At 33.8% G+C, this 20,646-nt stretch overlaps 1 protein-coding gene across 2 annotated transcripts; it reads right to left on the reverse strand.

The window, feature by feature from the left end:
• Window positions 1–44: 44 nt before the first annotated feature.
• On the reverse strand, window positions 45–20,472 carry LOC106064817 (uncharacterized). 2 transcript variants are annotated; one of them, XM_056024152.1, is made up of 9 exons: window positions 20,305–20,472; window positions 19,993–20,087; window positions 17,233–17,675; window positions 14,219–14,568; window positions 13,469–13,672; window positions 12,688–12,895; window positions 12,023–12,142; window positions 11,334–11,481; window positions 45–3,903 (listed from the first exon to the last, which is right to left on the reverse strand). In XM_056024152.1, the coding sequence occupies exons 3-9, from the start codon at window positions 17,556–17,558 to the stop codon at window positions 3,697–3,699; spliced, it is 1,563 nt and encodes a 520-aa protein (XP_055880127.1). In that variant the 5' UTR covers window positions 17,559–17,675; window positions 19,993–20,087; window positions 20,305–20,472; the 3' UTR covers window positions 45–3,696. The 2 variants fall into 2 exon arrangements, with proteins under 2 accessions (XP_055880127.1, XP_013078898.2); XM_013223444.2 differs by having other exon boundaries at window positions 19,993–20,472.
• Window positions 20,473–20,646: the final 174 nt, after the last annotated feature.

The raw sequence follows: 20,646 nt of genomic DNA on the forward strand, positions 1-20,646 counted from the left end.
TGGCCTAAGTGTAGCTGAGTAAAAAGTAACCAAAAAAAAAATCATAAAAATAATATCAGTTTTTAATGTATTACAATAAAACACTACAATGTGTAACAAAAATAATTCTTGCCACTAGCTACTCAAATAAAAGAGACTAAACAGAGGATGGCTAAAAGATTATTTCTAGCATATGTACAGTGCAATTTCTCAAACAAATGTATAATTATGTTCAATAAATGCCTCACTCTATAATGTCTGAGGGATATAATGAATAAATTTTTTAAAATGTGAAGTTTCAATAAATAAGTTTGAATGTTCTGTTGGCGCTGGACCAAATCTGATCAATGCTGATATATGGCAAGCCTTTCAATGCAAAGAAACCAACCCTGATTAGCACCAATGAGGTAAACTGGTGACATACATTCTTAGAAGACCTAAAATCCGTGAGCGCCATCATCTGTATTCCATAATAGTTTATCAATTGTAAAATTGCAACCATGTTGTATTATAAAAATTGACAACTTTGTCATTATTTATATTCTTCAGTCAGCAATGAATAAGAAATTGTTCTTCAGTAGCAAAATGCTTTTCAAAACATGAGGCATTTCCTATAATCATATCAGATACATGATTTATTACAATTGAAAGTATTATTTACTTATAAATTAAAATATATGCTTTTATGTACCTAATTCATGTTCAATATCAGGTTAAAAAAAAGAGAAATTTGTGTTTCAAAATAATTTTTCATTCACAAAAGGAGTGTGGTGGTAGAGCACTTGATTTATTTCAGATGTTCTGGGACTCACCTAACTACCTGACATTAGTTGGGGGAAAGTAAAGGCAGTTGATCATTCTGCTGGACCCAAGACACCTTCATTAACCAATGAATAAACACAAGCTTTGCAGTTTTGAAAGGAGAACTATACAACAGTAGCAGACAGATGGTTGAAAATACTGAGACATTAAGATTTATTAGTTTGAACTCTTACAAAGGTTAGAAAGTAATTTGAAATGAAGACAGGACACACATACAAAGTAAATAATAGACACATTGAACAGCAAGTATCACAGACAGCAGACCTTCCATGCAAGGTACCAAAAGTATTGTACAGTGGTCTAATAAAGGTGAGAAGCATCAATGGACAAGTGGGTCCTTGAACTAAGTTGAGTAGGAAAGAGGTAGGAGAAATACACAATCACATAAGGTTAAACAGCAGCTACAGGTAATACAAACTGCACTCTATAACTCTCTCCTCTTTCAATTACATCCACAATCTGGTTTACACATTTGTATTTTTTTAAACAGATTATTGTAAAGTGTGAATTATGTACAGATGTTTGTTAAAAGTACAATCTAAATACACAGTTTTACTATTTTGACATTCAACACACAAAAAAAGATCATTTAGTTGAAAACTAAAAATAAGTTATAATTCTAAACAACATATTGCTTTAAAATTTGTTATTTTAAAAAATTACATAATAATCGTTTTTTGATTTTACTGAAAAAAAAAAAGAGGATAAAAATATGTTTCACAGAATTCTATTTTGTAATGATTTTATAGGAAGAGACCATTGAATTTAGATTTAATGTGAAAACCTATTTGTATTCCACTACTCATATGTCTAAGTTATTGAGATCTCTCTCTCTCTACATATAATTTCATTATTTAGACAGATGTGGCAAAATATGCAGGTCACAACTGGGGTTGCACCTTAATCTTTAGAAGTGAAGACAATACCTGATATAGACATTTCTTGAAACAGATTAGTTCATTGAAGTGATATAAAGATTTACCAAATAAAACAGAGAAATGTTGAGTTGAAAATTAAATATGTGCAGGAGCTAAAATAAAAATGCCTGAATAATAGTAATATTGTTTAAAACATCTGTGTCAGTTTTAGACCATTTGATTTATTATGTGAAACAATGTAAGCCTATAGACTCTAAGTTGTTTTAGCTTCAAGTTGTTTTAGTTCTTTCAGAACAACAGAGTTACAAATGTAAGGTCCAATCCTGAACAAAAACTTCTTAACCTAATTCCATCCAATAATACTACCAGAACTGAAAATTAGAACAGTCAAAATTACCACAGGGAGGGATGACAAGATATCCAGAGTCATGGTGGGGTAAAGAAATACAAATAACTAGCGGATCACACATGGAGAATAAATGAAAAGGAAAATTAAAGTGGGCTCAATGTATGGGGAGGTGGAATAAAATAAGCTGTACACATAATGTACCTTTCTATGTAAGCTCAATAAAATTGTCAGAAAAAAAAACAGCAACCTGTGAAGTATTCAATAAAATTGCTTACTAAATAACACAAACTGGTCTAGCATAATTTCAGACATTTTCTTACGAAATTGTAAATTGCATATAATAGTCACCTCAGATAATACATCCAAACATATCGATACAGAGCCAATAAATGATTAAGATGATCTAGTAGAAATGTACCTAGTATATCTCCCTTGGTTGTATAAATTAATATTACAAAAAAAAAATCTAATTTTTCAAACTACTACCTAAAAACAAAAGCTGTAAAAAACATGAACTTGTGATCATGACAATAATTCTGCATTTCAATAACAGTTGTACACTAACTAGAACACTACATGTAGAGATACATACTAAAGGTGCAACAAACTGGCAATGCCACCATTTTTTTAACTGACCATGGACTCCTTCAAGAAATGAAAAATACCATATTTCTTATCCTAAAACCTACAACAGGATTAAGTAAGGAACCAGCATCCACCTAAGTCCAGAAGCCTCTCTCAGTTCAACCTTTAGTTGTTAACCCTATCTGGAGAAAGCTAATAGTCAACTGAAATTGGACTTCCACAGGCACACATTTATAGACATTAGAATGCGTAAATTACTTGCTAGGGACAAAAATAATAACGCCTGTTGTTTTTAAATGACAACTATACTTTAATTGTAATGTAGTGTTTAAATATTTCACACACATTGCTCATCAGTATTATTGTGTATGTTAAATAACTTGCACTGTAAAGACACAAATGAAAATAATGCATTAAATAAAACTCTACCAAGACAAATAAATAAAAAAAATACTTATACAAAATGTTTTACTGTTTCATTTAACTTATTTTGTTAGATCAATACAATATACCGTTGTTGGCTACCCACTTAGGAGAAGACAAAAATCTGAATTTAAACCTCTGCTTCCTTGCAGCTATACCCAAATATGGGAAAAGTTTCAGGAGTTAACAGTAGGGAAAAATCAGGAGATAGCAATCCTTAGGCAGCTTGAACCAAAGCTAAAGCTCAGACATTCATCTCATTTCTATGGGATGATCCATAGTTGCTTCAGGACTGAGGGCCATACAAATACAATTCAAAATACTTCACATAATACAAAGTGTAAACTCCCCAAGCCTATTCTAAGAGTAGCTTAAAATAACATGACCTCTATAAAGTTGTCAACTTTTTGTAGATAGCCAAGTATGCCTTTGAAGCCAACATAATTAAAGCAAACTATGTAATATACAATAATTTACAGCAATGCAACAGTTATAAATAAGGGTTATCTAACATATTAGTATAAATATAATCAATGACAGATATCAGAGTATTAAACAAGATTTGTGACAAGTTTGACTTTAAAATGGTGACATAAGCCAAAATATTAATTCAAAGTCTCAACATTAAATTATTGGCATGAATTTTTATAACATCCATTATCAGGTAAATGTCTTCTGGACAAAATTTAGGATGTGCTCTTCCCTCTGACCACCATTCTGCAACTGAACTGTTTTATCTGAACTGACCAACTCCAGCTGAAAAGCTTCAATCTGCTGGAGCTCACTGTATCTTCTCCGTAACAAGCCTGCCAGGGAACCATAACCAGAGGATACAAAAGATGTCCTGATAATAAGTTGATGCAGGAGCTGAAATGAAAAAAATATTTTATTAAATTTTGTTAATAACAAAGCCTTTTTTTCTTCAAATAGCTGAGACCTTTAAGTTTATAAAGGAGTTGATAAAGAATTGTTCTCCTAGTTACTTCGCAAACAGCTCATAAAGGTGTTATTTAATCAGGACAAAGAAAAAAACATCTTTAAATGGCTAAAACATTGACACAAATCCATCAAAGTTGGGTGATACTTGGGAACATTCTTAAGACATGAATCAAAATCCCATTCTTGATTAATGTTCAAGCATAGGACTTTCAACTTAGCAGACCATTGCTTGGGCACTTGTTCATCTTTTAATTCTTTCTCTCCCTCGTTCCGATAGTATTATTTGTTTTGCTCATTTGTATTTCACTAACCTGTTATGATTAAACTTCAATAACGTTTTTGTTTATCATCAGAAAATGTTATATTTGGTAGTGAATTATAGGAGAATGCATAAACTAACATTTTTAATAGAATTTTCAAAAAGTAATACAAGGCATTTGGTCATTGCTATTAAAGTTGAAGAAAGTAATACAAGGTATTTGGTCATTACTATTAAAGTTAAAGAAAGTAATACAAGGCATTTGGTCATTGCTATTAAAGTTGAAGAAAGTAATACAAGGCATTTGGTCATTGCTATTACAGTTGAAGAAAATAATACAAAGCATTTGGTCATTGCTATTAAAGTTGAAGAAAGTAATACAAGGCATTTGGTCATTGCTATTAAAGTTGAAGAAAGTAATACAAGGCATTTGGTCATTGCTATTAAAGTTGAAGAAAGTAATACAAGGCATTTGGTCATTGCTATTACAGTTGAAGAAAATAATACAAAGCATTTGGTCATTGCTATTAAAGTTGAAGAAAGTAATACAAGGCATTTGGTCATTGCTATTAAAGTTGAAGAAAGTAATACAAGGCATTTGGTCATTGCTATTAAAGTTGAAGAAAGTAATACAAGGCATTTGGTCATTGCTATTAAAGTTGAAGAAAGTAATACAAGGCATTTGGTCATTGCTATTAAAGTTGAAAAAAAAAAAGAACAATAGGAAAGATACAAACAAATACATAATAAAAATAGATGCATTAAAAAAAAATATTTAAAAAATGCCATTAAAGACAATAGAGCAGCGGTTCTAAACCTTTTTAGCTACGCAACCCCTATTTACAATTTGCCACTATGCAGTGACCCCCCAACTGTAAAATCATATTTTCGCTAATGTTATAAAATCGTATTAATAATGTAAATATCTGATATAAATTACCAAAGCTGTATGTTTAATCATGAAACACTTAATATTTCAGTTGTAACCAGACTACAAAAATAAACAAATTTTAACTTTATCACTGCATATAAATCTGTTATACCTATGTGTCAATTATGGAAGCATGGTAAACAGGTAAGGCAACTGTATTCTACATTGGTTCAAAGTTGTTGCCCCTGTTAGGAAAAATATTGTTGTAACCCTGCCTTGCACCAGTGCTCTAGATGCGAATTGTTGTAACTCTAGGGTAGGCACTCAACGAAAAGGCAGGCAACTCAACACAGTTTAACAGGAAATAAATAAGTTTTTTTATTCACTAGGGCAAACACTTAACACCCTTCGGCTTCCTCAGAGTCCTTTAGATAGCAACCCCAATGTGGACCAACGACAGCCTTCCCCGCTTCGCTCCAGGTTCAGACTCTTTACAATCCCTGATGTTCTGTTATTCTCTCTCTTCTAGTGTCTTCCTGTTTACGTTCAACAGTGCGCATCTAGAGCACTGGTGCAAGGCAGGGTTACAAACACTACTCCCACCTTAGTCTTTTCGTCCTGAAAAGAAACATGTTCACGGTTGGTCAGTGCAGGTGGAGGTCGGTTGGTGGTAATCACAGATTGCATTGATCGTGCTCCCCACAAAGCAATCCGCACTGCTCTCTGCAGGTGCCGCTTTTTCCTTCTGCTCCAATTGATCTGCCTTTGGTTAAGGGGAAGTTGTTTTCATTGTCTGGCCTTTCTCTTAGTCACCACCGACGGCAGCCTCATGGCAAGAAGCGAGGCAGTAAATGTCATAGCGTAGGTAATCAAGACCATTTGTCTTACACGTTGCTCCAGCAGGCTTTCTCGATGGGCGGTAGGCCCCCCAGGAGGCCAGGTTGTCAAACACGGAATAATCTTCAAGCATGTCTGATAGACATATCTGTGAGGCACGTTTCTTCTTCTTCTTCTTCTTCTAGCCAGCTTTATTGCTGCTGAGCTGTGAGCTCTTTTGCAGACTGTGCCAAGGAAAAAAAGTGTGCTGTTTTCTTCAGTTGTTCAGCACTGCCGTACAGGGTGTTGGTTATGTTGGGCTGTAGTGGAAGTAGGGTCTGCCTAAGGTGGATTAGGGAGGGGCATTCAAAGAGGATATGGTTTACGGTTTCAGAGGGGTGAGTGCAGTGTCTGCAAAGGGGTAGTTGTGTGGAGTTTATTTTGTTCAGGTGGTAATTTAATAGTGGTGTGTGTCCTGTTCTTAGTTGGAAGATTGTAGATTGTTCTTTGCGGGGGAGGAAGTTAATACTGTCCAGTTTGTTAGGCGTAGTCATTTCTCTGTACATGGCTCTGCCTGTGTTTCCTGATGCCCATTGGTTGAGCCACTCCTCTTTGTGATTGTTGACTAACATTGACCTTAGGGTGAGGTAGTTAACAGGTCTATCTGGTTGTTCCATAGTTGAACCTGCCTTTGATAGCTTATCTGCCTTTTCATTTCCCATGATGCCAATGTGTCCAGGGATCCACTGTAGTGTAATATTGATATTTAATTTTGATATCATCTGGTGGATTATCACACTGAGTGTTGTCAACTCTCTTGGGCTGTTTGAGGTGCTGCTGTTAAGTGCTTCCAGAGTAGATTGGGAGTCTGTAAAGACAACAATATCTGATGGTGGTTGCACTCCTTCATATAATTTGTTTTCTACTGTCTGGAGTGCTATGGTAATTGCCTCAATTTCGGCTTGGAAGTTTGAGCAGTAATCACCACAGGGTGCGCTTATCTCAAAGTGTTTATTTTTAGGGAAGACCAGGAAGGCACCAAGACCAGCATTGATGGTAGCTTTGAAAGCCGATCCGTCTGTATAAATATGGATAGCTGTTTTTGGATAGCTTTCGATTGTTTCAAGCGTGCCTACTTTGAGCTCCAGTGGATTTGATTCTTTTGTTAAGGTGTTATTTAGTAAATGTGTTTTGATGGTTGGTTGTTTGTAGTTTAGTCCGGGTGTAATGTTTGAAAACCTGGTAATTTTTTCTCTGTTATTGGGTAGGTGGTGTTTTAGGGCTAGTTCGTCAGTAAGTTGGATCAGAGTCCTTTGCTTTTTTTGGTTGTTTTTCCTATTTCTCTGTGTTAGTAATTTATTTGGATGATCATCCTCCAACCTTCTGTATCTCTCAATAGCTTCTAATGCTGCTCTGTTGCGCCTTAACTTAAGAGGTTCAATATTGGAGTCTATTTCACAGGCTGCTGTGGGATTAGTTCTCATACCTCCACTAATTAGCCACAAGGCTTGGTTTTGGAATCTAATGATGATTGATAGGTTTTGTTGGCAGCTACTTGTATGGAGAGACAGTTATCCATTACAGATCTGACATATCCAGTGTATAACTGTCTTAAGGTTTTCTTTTCAGCTCCCCAGGATGTTCCTGCTAGGTGTTTTATTATGTTTAATCTTTGTGCTGCCTTTTCTTTTAAATCTGCCATAAAGTGTTTTAGAGAAGGTTTTTGGTCTAGTTTTACACCAAGATATGTTGGATTTTCTTCTTTATTTATTGGCTGAGAGTCTATTTTTAGGATGTAGTCTCTTTTTGCTGTTTTGTTGTTTTGTTGCTGTGGCTAAAGATTGAATAAACTGACTTTTCTTTGTTTATTTCCATCTTCCATAATTTTGAATATGTGGAGATAGTTGTGAGGGCTCTATTTAGTTTGGATCTAGTCAGCACTGGATATTTCTCTGTAGTCCAAATTAAAAGGTCATCTGCATAAAGTGCCTTATTGACCGAAATGAGGTCCGGGAGGTCGTTCATGAAGATTAGAAAGAGAGTGCAGCTAAGGGCTGAACCTTATGGTAGTCCTTCTTCCAAACTTTTTTTTACTAGAGATGGCACCTTCGAATCGGGTTTGGATGGTTCTGTTTTTTAAGAATGCCCTGATCCAGCTGTACATTTTTCCATGGATGCCCATTTTTTTCATCTTCAAAAATAGACCTTTTCTCCAGGTACGTTTACAACGTCCTATGTGTCCATCTGCTGTACCGCCATCAGCGCTTCTCTTGCTGATACTGGTATCAGGACAAATACTTAGTTGGCAAGTCTTCCGGTGCTCGCATTCTCCCTTTGAGGCGGTCCCGTCAGCACTGTTCTTGTTGAACGTCTGAGTGTAGGCAGGAATCACAATAGCATGATCAGATCTATGCTCAGCACTTTCACAACAAATGTTAGGATTTTTGTCGTAGGAGCCAATCTTGCACGGCTCGCTATTACAGTCATAGACAGCGCTACCATCAACGGCATCTCCGTTGAGTAACGGATTGTTTATACCTGTCGACATGGTAGACATCTGATTGTCGTTCTTGCTCATCACGGTATCAAACCTTTCATCAGTCTTGTTCAGCGAGGTACTGATACCTATCTGTTTAATCATGATACAGATCTGCTCGTTGACCTCTTTTAGCTGTACCTGGAACGAGTTCATCTGATCTGTCACGGTATTCATGAGCTCTCTGATATCTGGTTGTGCTTCGAACAGATACGAGTCCGGATCTTCATCTTCGTCCAGCAAGGCTTGTCGAAGGCGTTCTCTCATCTTTTCTTTGGCAAAACCGATCTTCAACTCTCTGTCTCAGAGCTTTTCCTTCAACTGTTTGTAGCTCAGTTCGTCTAACTTCTTCAGCGTTGTCATTCTTTCCTTTCGTTGAGCTGCCCAAATCCCATCTTCTGATACAAATTGTTGTAACTCTAGGGTAGGCACTCAACGAAAAGGCAGGCAACTCAAAACAGTTTAACAGGAAATAAATATGTGTTTTTATTCACTAGGGCAAACACTTAACACCCTTCGGCTTCCTCAGAGTCTTACTACTGATTTACCAGTCCTTTAGATAGCAACCCGAATGTGGACCAATGACAGCCTTCCCCGCTTTGCTCCAGGTCCCTTCTTAAACCTTCAGGCAGCACAAAAGCTGGCTTCTTAGTCTCCAAAAATTCAGACTCTTTACAATCCCTGATGTACTGTTATTCTCTCTCTTCTAGTGTCTTCCTGTTTACGTTCAACAGTGTGCTAGTGCGCATCTAGAGCACTGGTGCAAGGCAGGGTTACAACAATATCAACGTATTTGTGAAGGTTGAACTTTTTTTTGTTTCATCAGATTAGAAATTGTAGTGGACAGTTTAAAACACCTCTCACAAAATTGAAACAATTTAACATCGTTTTCTATTACTTATTGTAATTTTTGTGGTATTTACTAGTACTCATCAATGAGTCTGGATGATTTTTGGAGACTCATTCTGTACCAAAACTTGAAATCCAGACCAACATCCAATCATACTTGAAGCAGCAACTTTGTAGACACTGCAAATATTTTTGCAAGAGAGTTTATACTTTTTCAGAAATGAACACATTTGTCAAATACATTACGTGTTGTAGTAGTCGTTTCAAGAAGAGAGACCAGTCTTTACAATCGCTATCCTCACGTAAACAAGTAATTGTGATCAATTTGCAACATCTTAGAATTCTTCAGGATGGATGACAAAAATCTGAAGTGGAGCCACACCTTTCATAACTCTGCATCCAACATTACAATACTAGCCTTCACCTGTAACCCCATAGAATATATGGCACTGTTATTTGGAAGCCTATGCTAAGCAGATGAGAAAGATGTTGGGACAGTTGGAGAGATTTGACCAGAACCGAGACACCAGGAGGAAGTTGGTTGATGGCCTATGCCGCAGAAGGGACCAATCATTACTAGAACAATGTATTTGGCCACTGGCAAAAGTAGTCACCAGCTATGATTATAATGATGTAAGATTTCATAGCTCCAGCAATTCTGACGGCCAAGAAACAAGAAGCTTTAACCGTTTGATGACTGCTATAGTTGTTTATTTGCCACCAGTAAAGTTTGGGCTTTCTCGATTCAGTTTACATTTCACATAGTGTATATCATTGTCTGCAAAGCTCGGATGTGTGATATCAAAACGACTTTCAGATTATTCAGATTCAATGATTCTGATAATAGTACATCGTTACAAATGACTCATTATGGTTTCTCAATTCCTGCATTAACCATTGAAGTAAAGCCATATCGTAAAAATTGTCATTATATTTTCTTTTCTCAACGATCATTTTCACTGGTAGTTCCATAACGAAACTATTACCTTTTCTAGCATAGACTATAAAATGATTGTGTAGCACTAATTATAAATGGATGTGGTTTTCAATTACATGCATAAATTTTCCCCATGGAAATAAAATCTCTTGATTTCACAATGGTTTAACGTTGTGTCTCGTCACACTGTTTGATTAACAGTCATTTAAACTGTAACAAATACTTATGCTCTGACAATTAAAAGTTTGGAATGGTTTGGATTCAGTTGTCTGCAATATCTATTAGCAAATGACAATTATAGTTAAAAAATAAAAAGTAAATTTTGCACAATGTCACATTTTTTTGAAAAAAAATTATTATTTTTCCGATGGTCCTAGGCGACCCTGGAAAATTGTCATTTGAACCGCAAGGGGTCACGACCCACAGGTTGAGAACCCCTGTAATAGAGACTGGTACAAAAGGAGACACATTTCCTGGGTAACAATCATGAAACAAGTACGAGACAGGATAAGGTAAAATTATGAAAATATATTTTTGGAACTAAATAGTATCAGCATCAATCTGGAAACTTGTCATTAAATTAGTTTTCAGCTTTTCAATTGATTGTAGATCAGATTCTGTAAGATTTGTTTCAGTAATTTTAAATATATCAGCTATCCAGGCTTTACTGACATTATCAAATCAAACACATTCTATAGTTATAAATGGGTATGAGTGTTAAACAATCAGAATTTATTGACATGAAAAAAAAAAGGTAATGAATTGACGTAATCCCACCAAACTTAAACATTCACAATAATACACATTATTTAGCCTAACAAAAATGTGATACTATTTACTATTAAACAATGTGATCATTAAATTGAAAAAGTCAACATTTTTTTTTTATGCTTATAACAATCATTAGTAATTTTTTAAAACTTAATATATCTAAATCACAAAATTTTTTAATGGACTAATAAATTGACAAAAATAGAAAAACTGAAACTAGTGAGCCCAATATCATGTGAACGATATTTTTTAGTGTTATCAGTATTTTAATTGTAGGGGAAAACATATAGGTGCAGACTATAACATTTTTGAAACTAACCTTAGGTAATCCTTCCCTGGACATGGAGTCTATAAAGTCCCAAGCATCAAACAACTCAACGTACATAATGCTAGTGGCTGAACGTTTCAGTATTTGCTGAACATGAGACAGACTAACCAAGTCAGACTTTGTGCTGTTTTCTGAAATCCTGAAAGTAGGTTTTAGAATCCAATCAATAATGGTATCAAACTATGAATATAAACAACAAAATAACTTTGGAAAGCTTGAACTGTGGTGAACTATGAATATAAACAACAAAATAACTTTGGAAAGCTTGAACTGTGGTGAATTAAAATAAAGCTATAAATGAAATTCTGGTTGCTGACATGAAAAATGCATTACATTAGTTTTCAGCTTTTCAATTGATTGTATATCAGATTCTGTAAGTTGAATACATATAACATACAGCCATTGACTTATGGCTGGTAAAATATTACCAATCAAAAATATACTTTTTTGGGAAACTGGCTGGTTGGATGGTTTGTTTGCTTAAGGTACTGTGCTATCGACTGGGAGGGCACGGTCATTACTTTGCTTTATTTGATTTACCTTTTTCTCTCATTAAAACATTTGGCCTCTAGTCCTGCTTTTATATAAGCAATATACATGCAGCATTCATTGTTTTAGCACTTAGCTTTACATTTGTATAAGAAACATGCATGAATAGAACTTTTGTTTGTACTACTCACAGTGCAAAAAATTCAAAGTTTTGAGAAGTAGGATCTACAGGGGCAAGGACCAGCTTGTGACTTTTACATCCTGCATTTCTGTGACTGGCATGAAAAATCAAGTCTTTGTATTGAATGTCTCTAGAAAAAGACCGAAAAAAAAATTCATGTTATAAATATAAGTAAAATGAAAATTTTGAAAATAAGATTTCAAAATGAGATACTAAAATTCTTTCCTGGAGCATTTTTTTTAATTAGACATATTAACTGTGTCTTTTTAATACTTATACAATTTTATGTTGGTTGAGTAATGGTGATAGGCACTTATTTGTGAGAAGTGAAAGTAGAAACTTACAACTTAGAAACAAAGAAACCTTTTTTAAAACTTTGATTAGGAATGCAAGCTTTGGTATTATTTTTTAATGGTTATCATAAATAATTTTTTTTACATTTCAACAAATACAGGTAGATATAGTTGTTCATATTTTATTTATGGCTTAAAGTTTTAAACACCATACTCAAAAAAAGTATAACTTCAAGACTTGATCTACTTACAAAATAAGATAATATTACATACTACAAAACTTTATCAACTTACAAAATAAAGATAATATTACATACTACTAGACTTGATCTACTTACAAAATAAAGATAATATTACATACTACTAGACTCGATCAACTTACAAAATAAATATAATATTACAAGGCTGAGCATTGTTACTCAGCAAGAGTTTGGACAGATCTAATAGCATGTGATGATGCTTGCTCCCATCTCTGACAGACTTCTGATGACTTGGTAAAGCCAGTTTGAACTTCACTGGCTGAAACATATTTTCTTTAGCTGTAATGCCTAAATAGTTCTCTATCCGCTCTTTTTCATGCTGAAAGGAACCTGTAAGTAAGCATGGTTCAGTATAGTAATGCATATTGAGTATGAAAAAGAACTGAGATGACATGAATTCATGATCGGTGTCAAAAGAACTGGAAGAAAAGCAAAAAACAGCATCAGTTCAAATCTGTCTCAAGATAAAACCATGTCTATAAAAATTGAAAATTTAAATTTATAATAAAAAAAAATATTTAAAAAATTTCCCCAATGAAGGTTTATTTGAAACATGCATTCATAATATTATAAGGTTTAAAAGGTCAAAATATTTAGACTTGATAATTTTTTATTTTTTTTTAACTTAGTAGCTGAGTTGTATTTACTGAACACCTAAAGGCAGCACGGAAAACCTTCTCCCAGATACCCCTCCCCCCACTGGTCCTCAAATGAGATTGGACCATAGTGCTCTGAGCATGCTATAAGCATGAAAGTTGCGTTATATAAAAAACTATTTAAAAATAAGTAATGGACTAGTAGACTATTCTTATATTGTTACTCATCTCTAATCTATTGCAGTGTGATTTATATAGTCATTCCTAACTAACCCTAAATATTTTGCTTAATACTCAAAATTCTTACCATCAATAGCTGGAGGATACATGACAAATATATGTGGAGGAATATCTCGAATCCAGGAGAGGTAATATTTACAAGACTCCATCATAGTGTCTTCAAGACACAAAGTCTCAGAAGTGGCAGTGTGATAAAGCCTAAAACCAGCCGTGTGGAAAAGAGCATACAAGGCACGATACCAACTGTAGATATAATCTTCCTCTAACTTGTCTGTTAATGAAAAAATATCAGAATATTTATTACATGTAATAAACTATATGTTTTAAAATTGAGCAATTTTAAGAAAAAAATTTCCTGTTATTTTCAAGTAGACACTTGAGACATAAAGAGTCTTAGTACATGTTAGCAATAGACAATAGATAGCTGCCTGGTCGTGCAGTATAGGCGCTGGACTGTCGTTCGGACTAGTTGATGGTCCCATGTTCGCTGCCATCCCCCGTCATACTAAGGGAGGTTTGGACTAGGAATTAAATTATCTTCAACTCTGAAGAAACATCCCAAACATGTAAAATATTTTACAAACAAATATGTTAGCAACTTTTAACTGTAAGAAAAATTAAATAGCTGACACAGCTGCATAAATGCATGAAATATTTTTCCCGGTATCTAAATTCTTATTGTTAATCAGACAGAAATCCTGGACTACTGAAAACCAAACATGGTGTTGAAGCATTAAAATCATTTATGGATTAAACTTGGACATTAAAATATTCTATTCAATTTTACAGGCCAATAAAACTCAAAGTAATTCCTTACCAAGTTTAATAACAATGTGCAACTCCTTGACATTAGCAAGGACACCATCTTCAATCAAGAACTTGAGAAATTCATATGATGTGACTGACTCTACCAGAGTATCTATTTTCAAAACATCAATCTTGGTGTGCTTCAGGTTTAGCATGGCTGAGTTTAAAGTCTGTGTTTCATAAGAATTTCTAGCAAAGTCTGCAGGATCATTGGGGACAATGACAGACTTTACAACTATAGTGCCTGATGGGTTGATTTTTGAGAAGAAGTTCAACTTATCAGCAGAATGGGAGAAAACATAGAGTTTGGTGGAGATGTTTTTACTAACAAAGTACTCAAAATTGTAATCATATGTGGGCCTGAAAGTAAAAAGGTTAAACAAAATATTGAAAATAACTTTTAGAAAACACTTTAATTAAGCATTGTGGATTTAAAGTTGTTGTTTTTTTTACAGATCATTGTTACATTTTGCATTTCTAACAGCTTATTACCAGTAAAAATGTTTACCTAAATGTACCATTTTGTTCTATAAATAAAAATTACATTTTTTCCCCCTTGGTTACCAAAAAAATTTTTGTCCAACAACTCATGTCATGTACAAATTACAAGTTAAAAAAATAATTTTGGGACATTGCTACATTTCTCTGAAGTCATCAGTTTTAATCTAAAGAAGTCTTATTAGCAGTTGTCTAATGGTTAACTAAATCAAATGACACCACAAAAAAAAAAAAAAAAAACAGTAGAGACTATATTTTTGAGTAATAACCAAGAATACAAACTAACATCTAACAAAACCAATTGTCATTTCTGCTGCTTTGACTGGCAACCTATCTTTACCTGTGTCATATCCATGAAGTCAATTACATTGGGATGCACTATTCAACCAAAGGAAATAAGTGTATAATGAGCCAAAAGCAAGCAATTCTTGTATGTATGTATATATATTTATATATTTAAATTTTATTTGGAAAACAACTCCTAACGATATTTTCTTTAAAATTTCAAGGTATGTATTTATTAATGAGAAAAAAATTCTCAACTCATTGGCAACATCACAAAAACCAGATGTTTTGAAGATGTTTCATTATCGAAAAATTAATTATGGATAAAATTTTTATGAATGAAAATATTCCTTATGAAAAAAACTTGACACAGCATACTCACTACACTTACAGTAAGAAAGGGGAAAAAACTTGACACCACTTACATCACTGGCTTATTGCAGTACACTACAATATTTCTTTGCAAACATGAACATGTTTAAATGAACTATAGGCCTAATTAAACATTTGCACACCATCTTATTGTAGGCTATATTAGCTTTGTCAACAAATTTAAAGCTACCTACATGGCTCTCCGCAATTAAAGTGTAAACAATTTATAGAGAACTTAAAACATAATAACTAATCATACATAGCATTTTTTTTTCTTCCAAAAATGCTAAACTTTATTGTGACTTGGTAAACTAATAGATGTCGACTATAAATCTGATTGGTCAAGTTTTCTTTTCAAAGCAATTGACTAACTATCCTCATTTAAATAGCTTAGAATAATTAACATAGTCCTACTATGCAGGGTAATATTTTATTTTTTCTGGTGAGATTATAATGTGTTCAATCTTCAAAGTCAACTGTCCCATACCCAAAGCAAGGAAATGGTCATATCACAGCTTCTTTACGCCTTACTTGCTCACACTGAACGAATTTGCACATGCTGCCACTTTTTTAGGTTTAACTATAAACCTCAGAAAAAACGGAAGTTATGTTCCAGAAGTCACTCAATAAAATATACTTAGCCCCAAAGATCAGCATGATTAGACACCCCTTTAACGTGGTAGACAATGATGCATCACTTTTAAGAGAGGTTTTTAAGCGTCTGATCAGGGCTAGTAGTGCTTTTGGATGAATCCAATCGAGAATTTGGCAAAACAAATCACCCCGCCTGCCTACAAAAATCAATGTCTACCAAGCAGTGGTTCTCTCAACCCCTGTGAATCTGAGACATGGGTACTTTACAGAATGAAACTAAGACTTCTTGAAAGTTTTCATCCAAGATGTTTGCACATCATCATGGCATACAGTGGCAAGATTGCACTACAAATGGCGATGTTCTTGCGAATGCCAGTATGAACTTCTTATCAACAATAAAAGCTAAAATGGGTCTTTATTTGAATCTTCAGGTGTAAAGAAATAATATGCTCATGTTCATCTGTGTCACAGTCTCAGTTGACATTGCCGGATTTAATGTTCACGTCATGTTAAGAGTTTAAAAGACACGTGGAATTCCTGATGTAGAAAACAGGAAGTAGAATGAATAAAGTTGACTTTGAGTTCAGTCAAGTCAGTCAAGTTGTATCTTTTAGACCGGGCAGTCAAGTAATATATTTTGGTCCAGGACGGACAGTAGCGACTTCGAAAAATCGAGCAGTATTTACAGTTAGGTAGTAACTTTTGGGAAGTTGATGCCAGTGGTCTTTTTGAGACATGTATTTCTAGTAGTTATTCTGTATTATTCTGTACAGTGTTACCCGCTGAGATGCGGAGGTGATTTGTAATATACTCTGGAGAGTTTAACGTATTGGGTATTTTTTATACCGCTGTTATGCGGATAGGATTTTCTTGACTTGTAGCACTAACAAGGAGTGCAGTATTATTATTATTGTTGTCAAATAAACTTTATATTTGTCTGCTGAAACGGACTTAAGTCAATTTGTGGTATATATGTTTTTCACGTGTCAAGAGTACTCCAGGAAGCACAAGCCTGCATTCCACGACATTCGCATTCTTCAACATTACACCATTTAACCTTTTACAATCTGCTAATCTTTTTTACACCAAAAGCTACTTCCTGTACTTTAATGACAGTAAAAAAAAAAAAAAAAAAAAAGATCCCATATAACAAACTATTTATCTATTTTTAAGAGCATAGAAATAGATTTATATAAATATTAATCTAGTGCGAAAAGTCATTATATATTATAAAAAGTCAATTTTCAAAATCTGTAGTTACAAATTTAATCTTACCCTATGGAATAAATTAATGGAACTGAGGTTTCTTTTTCATTGTCAGAGAACTTTATGCCAAACTCTGACTCTTGGCAAAGCATCCACATGGAAGCATTATTTGTTGGTAGGGAATTGTTACACTGGACTTGTATCTGACCCATAAATCTAAGCAGTCTGGAGGCTTCATTTTCAACACTAGAGAGCAGTTGAAGAGGACTGTAGTCATTATGTAGATAGATCAGCTGAATGCCTGCATATATAAATATTGCTGATCCCAACACCCACAGCAAGCTACCCTTCCGTTTCTTGAGAGAGTATCGAACAACTTTGTTAAAAGCCTTCATTGTTTTTGGAAATATAATAGGTTGAATAAACTAGATATCCTCAATGAGTCTATGTGATTGCTTCACTGGTCATCATAGTTACAAAGTGCCCTGATGTCCACCATTTGATAATTGTACCTGTTAAAAATGGAAACGTTTCATTAAGGAAAAAAGCAAATTCATTACAACCAAAGGATGCCATCAATTTGTAAACATTAATTTTTATGTATTTACCCTAATAGTTACAATACATGATATATATGTGAAACAAAAAAAGATAGCAGATCTATTATTCTATAACTATTCTGGACTTGTGTTAGTGTTAACTAGCTATCATTTCATAAAAGCCAATTATTGTTCAAAAAAAATCTAATCTACTTCTAGATCTACTAAGTTCTAGACTAGTCTAGTTTAAGTATGCATGGCTGCCCAGTTATATGCAATGCACTCTGAATTGCCATCTCGATGGTCCATGGTCTGAACCATGGCCACCTTCTGCGGGCAGTCTGGCTATGATAAAACAGATCTAATAGAATCAGACAAATCTGATGTTTTTAGGAACATTCCAAACATGACGTAGTCTTCTATGTGTAAAAAGAGCATAGATACTATGCATATTAATCAATTTCAAAACATCCTGATTGGAGACACAATCCCTCCATGAAATGTACATTAAGCAGCACAAATGAAAACTATTTATTTGTATCTATTTTAAATAGTTTTCACTATACTATTACTATAGTATCAAATGCTGCTCGTCTCTTACAACATAAAAAAGGAACCACCCTCCCTCCAAATATAAGAGTGGTCAAGAGGCTAAGGACTCTTGAACTTGGCTACCTATAAAGTGGCTCGAGGTTCGACACTCGACTCGAGCAAAGTTTTATTTACTAAGCGCCTCAAGGCAGCACAGAAAACTTTCTCCCAGATATCCCCTCCCCCCACTGGTCCACAAATGAGATTGGACCAAAGCGTACTGGGCATGCTATAAGCATGAAAGTAGTGCTATAGAAAAGCTATAATTATTATTATTATTATTATTAATTATAAATTGCCTTAACACTGACAGAGTACAATGTGAAGTCACACACAAAAATTGTAGTAAGGGGGAATAATGATTCATGTCTCAGACTAAAGAGAGAGCATGGGGATGTCTAATCATGATGACAGTTACAAACAGAGAAGGGAGATACGGTGCATGGAAAGAGGGATTGAAACTTATTATAATTAATTAAGCTGGTGGAAAAAGAAAACACTAAGTCATTGGTTAACATGCATGACTAGGACGTAATCATAGAATCTTCTTTTTTGAAGTAACGTCTGTATTTTATAAAATAAGATAAGAAATATGAAGGACTAAAAAACATCTACATAAACATCTATATAAACATGTACTACACTAAAAATAATTATTTATGGCTTAAAAGGGGGATAATTATTTTTGATAACAGTGATTTAAAAAGTTCTGTTTTTTGTCAAAATAACGCTTTGAGTATGAATGACTAGGCAAAAAATATATTACTATTATTTATTATTACTTTTGTATGTGTTTTCAAACGTAGTACCATACTACAGTGTACAGTAGTAGCTATTTACTGAAAACATTTAATTTATAAAAAAAAAAACAATTTTATTATTTTATATACTATACAGCTGTCCCTTAATTGTTCGGAGATGTCCCTTGCTTTATTATTCAGCACTAGACTGAAAGTGAAAAGATTGTCCTTAGATACGTATTGTCAATACCAATGAATAGTTTGTGCAAAGTTTAACTTGATCCGAGAATGCCTGGGTGTGGGAGAAATTACATTTACAAACTTTTTACCAGACAGATAGACAGACAAATAGGCCTATAAGCTTTGTAAAAATAAAATAGATATAGATTTTGATTAATTTCTGAGTTGAATAAATGATGTTTCTTCTAACTGTGTTAATAAAACAATTTAGTGTTAAAGCAAACTTTTTCTCCTTTTTAGGCGTGAGGCTAGAAACCTGATCATTGTAAATTTAATAATTAAAAGTATATTATATTATTCTAAGACCTAAGATCTATATAACTATATAAAATAGAATAATAGATCTTGCCAATCTTGCTATTACTACTAATACTACACTTCTACACGAGAGTAGAGTATATACTAGACTGACTAGAGATCTAGTACTAGTCTAGTCTAGACTCTAGATCTAGAATTAGAATAGATCTAGTAATACTAAACTAGTCTTAGTCCAGTCTCTATACAATTAATGAATTATTATAAGTATAGTATTATTATATTATTTATACATGTAACATAGATCTAGAGTCTAGATTCTAGATTAGACTCTTATCTTATTTCTAGATTTTAGAATATTGTTATTCATAATCATATAAATTTTTAATTTTATCATAATAATTATGATGTCAATGAATGAATTGAATGAATGATGATGATCCACCTTGAGACCTGGTACTCACCGTACTGTCACTAGCCTGACTAGGTCTAGGATTCAGGTCAGGATAGGATAGGAAATGTAGTTAGGTTCTGCAATAGCACAGCCACAGGTACAAGCCTTCACAAGCAATACAATACATGAATACTCAATAGATGTAGACTGTACTAGAGTCTAGATCTAGTCATAGATCTAGAAATCTAGATACTAAGATAGTATCTAGTAACTAGTATCATCTAGAGTCTAGATCTAGAAATCTAGGTCTAGATCTAAGACTAATCTATCATCGTAATATTTATTAAAATCATGGTATTATTAAGTATTATAATTAGTTTACGTGCGTATCTATTAGTATATAATTATTATAAATTATAGAGAGGTCTAGAATCTAGATATCTAGTCTAGTAAGTCTAGATTCTAGTACGATCTAGATTCTAGATATCTAGTATCATATTTTAGTGTTGGATAGATCTAATAATCTAATCGTGATCTAGATCTAGATCTAAAATGTAATTGTTTTGTTTATAAATCGAGTATGTTGAATTGAAAACACTTTCTTTTGTTTACTTGCCAACGAGGCTGCCTCTCTCACATTGTAATATACCAGTCAGGTCTATGTCTAAATCAAAAAATTAAATTCTTTTAAAAATGATTTTAAATCGTACAAATTTTAAAGAGC

Source organism: Biomphalaria glabrata, chromosome 3, assembly GCF_947242115.1.
Source record: "Biomphalaria glabrata chromosome 3, xgBioGlab47.1, whole genome shotgun sequence".
Lineage (NCBI taxonomy): Eukaryota > Metazoa > Mollusca > Gastropoda > Planorbidae > Biomphalaria > Biomphalaria glabrata.

What these genes read in the sequence shown, in the direction of transcription:
- LOC106064817 (XM_056024152.1), bottom strand. Translation starts at nt 17,558, where the DNA reads ATGAAGGCTTTTAACAAAGTTGTTCGATACTCTCTCAAGAAACGGAAG. An exon ending in CCATTAATTTATTCCATAGG is followed by an intron (nt 14,569 to 17,232) that starts GTAAGATTAAAT and finishes TTTTACTTTCAG; the next exon opens with GCCCACATATGATTACAATT. An exon ending in AACTTTGAATTTTTTGCACT is followed by an intron (nt 11,482 to 12,022) that starts GTGAGTAGTACA and finishes ACCTACTTTCAG; the next exon opens with GATTTCAGAAAACAGCACAA.